The sequence below is a fragment of the Geospiza fortis genome, unplaced genomic scaffold (genome assembly GCF_000277835.1).
Source record: "Geospiza fortis unplaced genomic scaffold, GeoFor_1.0 scaffold173, whole genome shotgun sequence".
Taxonomy (NCBI): domain Eukaryota; kingdom Metazoa; phylum Chordata; class Aves; order Passeriformes; family Thraupidae; genus Geospiza; species Geospiza fortis.
The window spans coordinates 2,075,063-2,084,610 of NW_005054334.1; the positions used below are offsets into that span (position 1 = coordinate 2,075,063).

General features: G+C 41.0%; 1 protein-coding gene and 1 long non-coding RNA gene across 3 annotated transcripts in view; one reads left to right on the forward strand and one right to left on the reverse strand.

Annotated features, from left to right (window-relative positions):
* The window catches only part of HMGXB4 (HMG-box containing 4), a 14,656-nt gene extending 6,030 nt beyond the window's left edge, over window positions 1-8,626 (forward strand). The window contains exons 5-12 of one of the 2 annotated variants that reach the window (XM_031057727.1): window positions 1-452; window positions 579-626; window positions 1,808-1,889; window positions 2,266-2,330; window positions 2,626-2,731; window positions 3,290-3,459; window positions 4,624-4,746; window positions 6,329-8,626. The exon at window positions 1-452 is cut by the window's left edge and continues 483 nt beyond it. In XM_031057727.1, coding sequence (XP_030913587.1) covers window positions 1-452; window positions 579-626; window positions 1,808-1,889; window positions 2,266-2,330; window positions 2,626-2,731; window positions 3,290-3,459; window positions 4,624-4,746; window positions 6,329-6,373 — 1,091 coding nt within the window. In that variant the 3' untranslated portion in view covers window positions 6,374-8,626. Of the gene's footprint in view, window positions 627-1,807; window positions 1,890-2,265; window positions 2,331-2,625; window positions 2,732-3,289; window positions 3,460-4,623; window positions 4,747-6,328 lie in introns of both variants that reach the window. The other variant, XM_031057729.1, reaches the window with a different exon arrangement.
* On the reverse strand, window positions 8,450-9,511 carry LOC115947961. Its single transcript, XR_004081820.1, has 2 exons — window positions 9,216-9,511; window positions 8,450-9,102 (listed from the first exon to the last, which is right to left on the reverse strand). It is a non-coding gene; the product is annotated as an uncharacterized LOC115947961 (long non-coding RNA).
* Between the last annotated feature and the right edge of the window lie 37 nt (window positions 9,512-9,548).

Genomic DNA, 9,548 nt, shown 5'->3' on the forward strand with positions numbered 1-9,548 from the left:
AGCACAAACCACCTCCAGACTCACATCCACCTTCTGAGAGTTTTGGTGCTGACACCTCTCTGCATTCAGAGGGCCATGGAAGCGAGTACGAGGTTTCAGGTATGGAGGCACCACCAGAATCTGGTTCTTCCTCTGGTGGAGAGTTGGAGGCTGGAGAGCTGGTGATAGACGATTCCTACCGGGAAATCAAGAAGAAGAAGAAGTCCAAAAAAAGTAAGAAAAAAAAGGACAAGGAGAAACACAGAGAGAAGAAGCACTCCAAGTCTAAAAAGAGTTCTGGGCACTCTCCTGTGGCGGTAGCAGAAGTAAGAGTATCACCACCACCTGCCAGTACCCCCTATGGTGTCCCTCCACCTCCTCCTGCTGTTTTTCACTCAGATGGTCAAGGCGAGAAGAGGAAGAAAAAGGAAGACAGGGAGAAGGACAAGTCTGAGAAATGGGAAAAGGAAAAGGAAAGAGAAAAGGAAAGAGAGAAGGAGAAGGAAAGAGAAAAAGAAAAGGAAAGAGAGAAGGAGAAGGAAAGAGAAAAAGAAAAGGAAAGAGAGAAGGAGAAGGAAAGAGAAAAAGAAAAGGAAAGAGAAAGAGAAAAAGAAAAGGAGAGAGAAAAGGAAAGAGAAAGAGACAAAGTAAGGAAAATTTTAATTTCTTTTCAGAAAATAGAAATTGGGTGGTGGGTAATGGTGAATTAGGCACTCCATTACAAAGGCATGTTAAATTGAAACAAAGGATAACTGATACCAATTATCAATGGTTTAACTGAAGCATATTTGGAAAAATATTCTATTTGTATACTGTGATTTCTATTTGTAGCAGAAGGAATATATGTTCTTCTGGCTTTGCGGTACAGTCAGTCTTCAGCCAGTAGAGCTTCTCTGAGAAAGTTATACTTAATTTTGCTTGGTGTGGGTCATGTACCAAGCACATCTGCATCTTTTTCTAATGTGACTGGCTCTAGCTATTCCCAGGCAGACTTTTGGACTAGTGATCAAAGTTCCTGTAAAAAGGAATCAAGCTGTTACTTGAAAAGTGAAGATATTTACCCATTTACTCCTGTATTCAAATGAAATTCTAATTCTAATAGACTACTATGTTCCAATTTTGTCCTGTACGTATATGTTTGGTTTTCCATGGTTGCTGCATAAAGATATGAGTAGCAGAAGTGGTACCTAGCATGTGAACAAGTTTAAAAATGAGATAGCTGTAACTGTGTAAGTAAGTGGGGAAAAGCAGCTTGTGCGTGTTCAGCTAGAGAAATAATGCTTTGTATGAGGAGATGGACAGACAGAGCCCAAATCTCTTCAGCCATTATCCTATTCTGTTCCGGAATCTTTCTCTGATCATAGCTCAGCAATTGCAATACCTTTGCTGTCAATGTACTGCACAGTCTCTTTTCCTGCCAAATGTAAGTACTTTGTAATGATGCAAGGAATGGAACAAAACATTATCATGAGGACTTAATCCTTTTGACAGATCTATAATAGGTACTGTGAATAGAATAACAGATACTGGGTTTTATTATAGATTTTAAAACCGAAATGCATTAACAAAGTTGTATGTTGATCCTGAATTTAGAATAATAGCTTGTTGAGTTTTGCAAAATAAGCCCTGTACTAAGACTGTTTCTGGCTGATTCCTGTACTTCTGTAAAGACTAAATTCAGCCAGGAGATGTAAAGGACTGCTTTTTAAGTTTCCTGACCTAAGTACCATATCTTTCTTTAAGTCTTTAATAAATGCCAAATTCTTATTAAATTGAAGAAAGTCTCATCATAATTAAAAATCTTTGTTTCCTTTCTTCTTCTGACTAGCCAAAGAAGAAAAACATGTCTGCTTATCAAGTGTTCTGTAAGGAATATCGTACAAATATTGTGTCTGAGCATCCTGGAATAGGTAAGGGAATAATCCAGCCTTCTCTTCTCTTCTCTTGATTTTACACCCATCAGATTAATCAGCAGAACATATTGTCTCCATTTCAGACCAACTTCTTAATTTGGACATAATGCAAAGAATCTGCCAATGTTATTTAGAATAAGAGATGGCAAAGGGGCTAAGAGTGGATTTCGTGGTTTTACTATCAGCCTTTTTTTTTTTTTAATTTTAGAGAGTAACAGGAATGCACATTTTCAGGACAGTGTGGAGAGTTCCAGTTGTAGAATGGCTTGCTTTGTAAATGTGTGTGGAGGGGTAAATTTCCTATGTTCTCTCCAGGATTTTATGATCAAATTTTTTTAAACATTTTTCTTCTTTCTTTCTTTCTTTCTGCCAGATTTTGGAGAGCTAAGTAAAAAACTTGCAGAAGTGTGGAAGCAGCTACCCGAGAAGGATAAGTTGGTGAGTGTTTGTGTGAGATGTTTTTGTAAAATGATTTCTGTGAACTAGGTGCTTAGATCAGAATGTGGTGGCAGCACTGCCACAATGCCTTGAAATAGGTTACCTATATCCTTAAAGCATGTAAAGGTGGAAATATGGAAATCTTGCCCTTGCAAACATAAAAGCATTCATTTTGTTCTCATGGGATTGCTTCACCTCCTAGCTATGTAACATCATTCTGCCTCCAGGTCCTGGCATCAGGTAACAGAATTACCTAATGTTATGAATCTTTCTTTTCTTACCATGGTAACCACAGATCTGGAAACAGAAGGCTCAGTATCTCCAACACAAGCAGAATAAAGCAGAGGCCACCACTGTGAAGAGAAAGGCATCATCTTCAGATGGTGCTCCAAAAATGAAAGGTAATTGTTTCACTTTGTCTCATCTCTTTTCTCGGATGGGGAAGGTAGTGTTGCCTGTAGAATAAAAAACAAAGGTCCTTACCTGCTTCACCTCCCTGCCTGCTTTCTCACATGACATTTAAATCATGTTTAAAGCATGACATTTAAATCACTAGTCAAATCAACTTTTCTGTGAAAGTGAGAGTGATGCCAGCATTTTTCATGAAGATTTCCTTGTCTGATTCGTAGAATGTTATTGGTTTTGGCAGTTTAACAATTGAAATGTAGAAGAAGAAGAGGCAGAAAGGAGGTTCTAGTGGAATTAGTTTGCTGCTAGATAGAAGATGGGTTGTTCTTGGTTTAGCATTTCTGATAACAAATCTCCCCAGTTGCATTCAGCTGAGGTAGATAGGTTCTGTACATGTAAAAAAAAATTCAACTCCAGAGACTATGGGACTGGGGTAACAGAACTATTCAAGCATCTCATGCCTATGAGAGTTGAACTTTAGTAACTAAATAGGCTTGTGAGTAAAAGAGTGAAAGCAAGGAATATGGAATTTTAATTAGTGTGTTTTCCAGCTTCTCCAACAGGAGTGGTTTCTCCTCACAAAAAATCCCCCACCAGCACCGTGGTGGTGCCTTCCTCACCAGCCAAAGCCCCTGAGACAGATCCCATTGATGTAGCTGCACATTTACAGTTACTGGGTGAATCTCTGAGCCTCATTGGACACAGACTGCAGGAAACAGAGGTGAGCTTGTAACCAGCAATGTCACAGTGATGTCCTGTAATCTACACAATGCATTCAAGGGGATGATTATTTTATTTTCTTAAAAGTTTAACCAGTGGTTTTCTGTTAGGAAGAGAAACTAGGGGTGGCATGCCCTGTTTCTTTGATGCATTGCTCTTTATTTTCAGTGAAATAAAAGGCCTCAGTAAACAGTAGGCATCAAAGAAAGACAGGTGCTTTGCAGCTCTAGTCCTTGAAACCAATTTGTAGTTCAGCAAACTCTTCAGTCTTTTCTTGCTGTATGTTCACCTTGGATTTGGTACTTCCTTGCTATTTAGTCAGTCTGTGGTCAGATTCTGTTACTGTTCTACTTTTTACAAAGCTGTCACCCTTCCCCAAGAAGCTTCTTGCATGTCCTCTAGTTTTCTGGCGGTATCATATTGCCAGTGCTTTGGATAGGGGCTACAATTATTTCAATTTACCTGGTAACATAATGTCACATTTTAATGGTTTCCTGCTGTTAAATGACAGTGACTCTGTGAATGCACATTCACAGAGAACTCAGCCCAGCCTCTAAGGAGAAAATATTTTTGTCTCAAATAATATCACTTCAGTTTTATGAGTAGCATGATAATCTCACCCCGCTATGCTTGCTTATTTTAGCAACAGTGAAATAAATGTTCTTGCATTTTGGTTTTGGTATGACTGATTAGAGATCATGAGAGGAACAAACAGAGCCCAGAAAAGCACAGACAAATTCCCTTTCCTTGAAAGTATATCAGTGACTGAAGCATTTGTTACAGGCTTGGCATTTCTTTACCTTCAAAAATAAAACAACTATTGTCATTAGGACTCATGTGGTTAACAAAATAGATGGTACAAAATGGCACAGAAAATATATTACAGAAATTTATAGAATTAGTGTTTTATGCAACTGACAACTTTGTGGTGTTTTCTGTTGATTCTTACCTTTATCTTGCACCAGTTCGTTGCCTACTGAAATCGAAAGTTTTTGAGCTAGCAGTCTCTGTGAAGCACAAGTCAGAGTTTTGTTACTGTGTAAATAGTGAAAGTGGACTGGAGGAGCTGAAGATACAGTATCTGCATGAGAGTGGATACAGTTGAGAAAGAAGTGCAATTTCCACTACTCATCCCTATCCAATTTTTTTCTTCCCTCATTACCAGGGAATGGTGGCTGTTTCTGGAAGTTTGTCAGTACTCCTAGACTCAATCATCTGTGCTTTGGGCCCACTGGCATGTCTGACCACACAACTGCCTGAGTTGAATGGCTGCCCAAAGCATGTTTTGGTGAGTTCTTTGTGGTTCTTTTCTTTCTAGCACTGTTAATTTCAGTAGATTACAAATAGAGCTTTTTTTGATTAATCAGTGTAATCTAACTATAATTCCAATGCAATAAGAAAATTTGTCTTGGTCATGGGCTTTTATAGAGAAATATTTATTGAAATTCTTACAGATATTACCGTTGTACAACATTGTGCAACCTTTTTTTCTCCCACTAGCAACTGACCTAATATTTGTAGCATGGATTGCAGTGTGGGTAGGTCCTGTTTTAGTCATGATGGAGTCAATCAATCTAAATCAAATAAAAGTAAACCAGTATTTTTGAAAGTTCTAATTTTCCATAAAAATAAAACCACCTTCAAGCTGCTCTTTATCACACACGCTGTTTTTCCTTCAGTAGCATAAAAACCAATTTGTGATCTCAGGATTCCTAATGTGATAGTGTAGGACCTTTTACAAGTGGCTGAGACGTTCTCTGAGAAAGGAAAAATAGTCTCTCTCTTAAGGAGATGCATAACTACAGTTTCTTTTCTGCTTTAAGCTACTCTTAATATTGAGTCCTGATTTAGCAACAGCTCGTGGCATCTGTGTAGCCTGGTGTGGACATAGATTAAGATGGCAGCAGCCATCAGGAGTCATACTTCCTACATACTTCCTGCAGGAGACATGAATAAAGCAGGAAAGGAGAGGAGCAAAAATTAAAAAATACAGTCTGCAAAACTTCAGAGATTAAAAACAAATCTGGCAGAGGGGGCAACGAAAATGGGATATGAATTGACATGTCATAATAGGGCAGCCCAAACGTTTATTCATTACAAAAATGGATTGCCAACAACAGGAACAAAGTTGAAAATTTAGTCTGTGAACACCCACAAACTGGCTCTGTGCACAAAAGCTGAGTCAGTGGGGTGTTCCCATCATAAGCCATGGAAAACGTGATGCTTTTTTTCCTTCCTGCTTGCCAAGTGATGCCACGTGACCAGTGGTCCGTTTATTAGAAACTTGATCAAGTTATTGTTACAAGGAGCAATGGAGCTTTAGGTGAATTATGGCAGCTATGCTTCACTTCTGGAAAGCCCTGTTCAGGACCTGATAATAAATCTGATTTTCACAGTCAGGTACATAACAACAGTGGTGTTCTGAGACACGGATAAACCCCAGCAGTTGTGTTGCAATTTATATTTGAGACAGTAGGTGGCATTGCTAAATTCTAGAATCACAACTGGTGCAGATCCAGCTCCTCCATCTCTCAGTTAAAGGTGCTGCTCCTAAGGCCTCCTTCAGCTATCCAGTACAGGCTTGAGCTTACTGAAACACTGCATCTGAAAAATATACAGCTGGGTCTTTTTTTCTGATGGGCATGAGAAGGATTCCTATTCTCAAAATTCTGTTATTTTTCCAAGAAAAACTGAAGGGCACTTTTTGCCATTTGACACCCTATTAGAGGTGATCAATAGGCAGCTTTGGTTGTCTCATCCTATGATAACTTGTAACCCAAGTAATTGTGCTTAGTACCCTCACCTGTGCTATTTTTCAAAGATATCGAGTTATTACCTGACACTAAAAACCACCGAATTTCTTTTCCCAGTCAAACACGCTAGACAACATTGCCTACATCATGCCTGGACTTTGATGGGAAAGGATCCTGGGATGTACTCAGCCTCTGTGTAACTGACTTGTGTATGTGCACTACACCAACGTTCCCAAGGGGCTCCATGTGGAGGCTTTTAAAGTTTTATATGTGTATAGTATATACATAGGATTGTAACTATTTGACTTCTATTTTATGAAAAGTTGTGAACTTAAGCTGAGAAGACCCTTTTGTGTTGGTGGGTGAAATGTCCTCCAGTCTGAAAGTATTTTGTATGAAGAATTCAGAAAGCTTTTGAGATATTTGCCTTAAATTCGGGTTTAGTGGGGGAAGCAAACAGAGAATGGACTTCTCAATATAAACAAGAAAGCTGTCACCATGAGAGGGGTCATTGAAACAGGTGGCCCAGAGAGGTTCTTGACCTTCCTTCCTTGATGATATTCAAAAACTGAATGAGCAGCCTGCTCTAGTTGGACTTGCTTTAAGCAGGGAGATGGACCAGATGATGTCCTGCTGTCCCTGCCTAAACTAAAGTATTCTGATATTCTGTGGGCAGGTAGAGATTACACATTTTGGACCAGGGAATAGAACTGAATTCTTCACCAGCCCTATTTGTAACTATTTCTGTTTAAAACACACTTCTTGAGGGAAAAGCTGGATAGCTTTTTGCCTCTTGGTCACTTTCTCCAACCCCCAAGCCTCAGTCAGTAATAACTGAAAGCTGTCAGTGTTGGCTGGCTGGTCTGCTAGCTGGTATTTGAAGTGAAGTAGATGACAACAAGTTTATTTTTTCCTTGGGGACTGAAATCATTATTAGCAAAATGTATCAACCCATTGCACTGGCTTGAGACAATGAACCTCCTGCTGATTTTTCCACGGCATGGTCAGCCTGCTTTGATGGAAAGGAGTAGAGAAGCAGATGGGAAAAACTTGGATTGCTTCTGCCCATCTTGCACCTGTTTTGTGAAATGGCTCATCCACCATCTTTCTCACCAGCACTATTGCAGGAGCTGTGGTGCTGCTGCAAGGCAGCGACCAGTGGCCAGTTTGAGGCAGTTATGGCCAAGTAAGGCACATGTGGGTGGATTGACTGGTTTCCCTTCCTTCCAGCCACATACTTGGAGTTTGGTTTTCTGCTCCTCTGGAAAGGGAGCAGCAGGAGAACACTTGATTCCTGTTTAGGCTTTTGTCTGTGTGTATGTATGTGTATGTGGTGTTCATGTCACATGTATTTAACTTTTACCAATATCTGTAACAGATTTTAATTTATCCTGTATATTTCTCTGTGTGTGTGTGTGTATATATTTATATATATATACATAATTTAAAAGCAAAAATTCCTCCCTCAGCCAACAGTGTGTGAAAAATGTGAATCAAGTTTGTCTCGGCTCACTTCCTGCAGGAATCAACTCTATGCATAGTAGTAAGCATGGGCATTGTGTAAAGAAACACCAGGAAGATTCTAAGAGTTTGTAGAAACAGGCTATCTTGTGAAGGTGGGCAGAACAACTGAAATATCATTTGACTCAGGCCTTATCAGCTCTGTAACAGGAAAGTTTTAAAATTAGAGAAGAGGCATTTTTTACTTCCAAGTAAGTCTAGCTTCTGGTTTTTAGGACAGTTGAAAGTGAGCTGTCCTTCATTGTGGCTGAGTCCCAAATCAGAAGTAAATTAAATCCTGGGGTGTAGAGGGTTTTTCTCCCCATGCCTCTTTGCCACGTATTCCCCAGATGTGCCTATACAAGGTAGTCTGTCTCTTACAGAACTTTTCTCAGTGCAGTGAGGGGTTTTCTCAGCAGAGGAGGCACAGAAGGTTCTCAGACCATCAGGCCAAAACACATTTTAACAGCTTAGGATAAATCCCATTGAGCCTGGAAATAGGAAGGGCCAGGAAGGAGGCAGTCCAATCCTGCTTCAGATCCTGGCCCATACTAAAGCATCTGCTGTTGCAAGCAGCACAAAATAACTGGCTCTTTCCAGTCCTTCACAGCTGAGAACATTGTGGTGAAGGGGTAGATCTGCTTTTGAAGAAACAGAAGGGGATCAACCTTAGCTTTGTCCTCTGTACAACTGAAAACTCTTGAAGAGTGAAAAACACCCTGGTGTATTGTATTTTTATTAAAATTTGTACACTTTGTATAATCTGTATCTTGTGGTATTTGGTACTATAGGGAAACTTTGTCAAGACTTAGCAGTTTTTATATTTTTGTTATTTCTTTGCTGTTTCGTCCAGATTACATTACAATTATACACAGACTTTTTTGTACTGTACTTACAATATAATTTTTTTTCAAACTTCTGGAGTATTGTCATTTATTTCTGGCATGTGCTGTTTTCTGCAGCTGTTGTTACTACTTGTATTTACTGTTTCTCAGCAAAACACGTCCAATCCTAACCCTCCTAAACTCACTCACTTGGCAGGCAAGCTGTACTGTTTCCAGCAACACTGGTCACCCAAATTATCACTCAGGTTCCTGACTGCTTGGGACCCCCCCAGAAGGGAGATGTAGCATGGAGCACTGCAGGTAACACCAGGGCATTTGTGTTCCCTGCTGCCTCACCTCGGTTCAGCTTCCTGGCGTTCAGGTGACACCAGTACACAGGACTCAGGTGTGTGATGCAGGAAGTCAGGCGTGGCAGCGTTAGAGCAGGATTTGTGCTGGTTATTAACACGTCCCCATTTTCCAGATATGGGTGTTGGTTGATTGCAGCCTCAGCTTGGGCAGGGCAGTTGCTTAGGCCAGGAGCACGCCCAGAACGTGCCAAACACCCTGTGTAGAGTCAAGAATGGTTTGGGTTGGAAGGGACCTTAGATCATCTCCAACACCCCTGCCACAGAGACACCTTCCACAAAAAATTTGCTCAAAGCCCCATCCAACCTGACCTGGAAGACTTCCAAGGATGGACATCCACAACTCTTCGGCAACCTGTCCCAGTGCCTCACCGCCCTCACAGTAAAGAATTTCTTCCTAACTCCTACCGGGAGTATCGGGAGTCCTTCCTACTCACACCGGGCTATGGAAAACTAAAACCCCATCGCCACAGGCTCTCCGGGCTTTGGGCATCGCTCAGGCTCGCGGGTGTCCTGCACGGGCTCGGCGTGGTTGCAGAAAGCGGCGGCGGCTCTTGGCGGGAGCCCCTCGGTTCCTGCGCCCGGGGCTAAGGGCCAGCGGGACCAGGGACCGGTCGGCTTGCACACGGCCCTACCCCGGCAGCC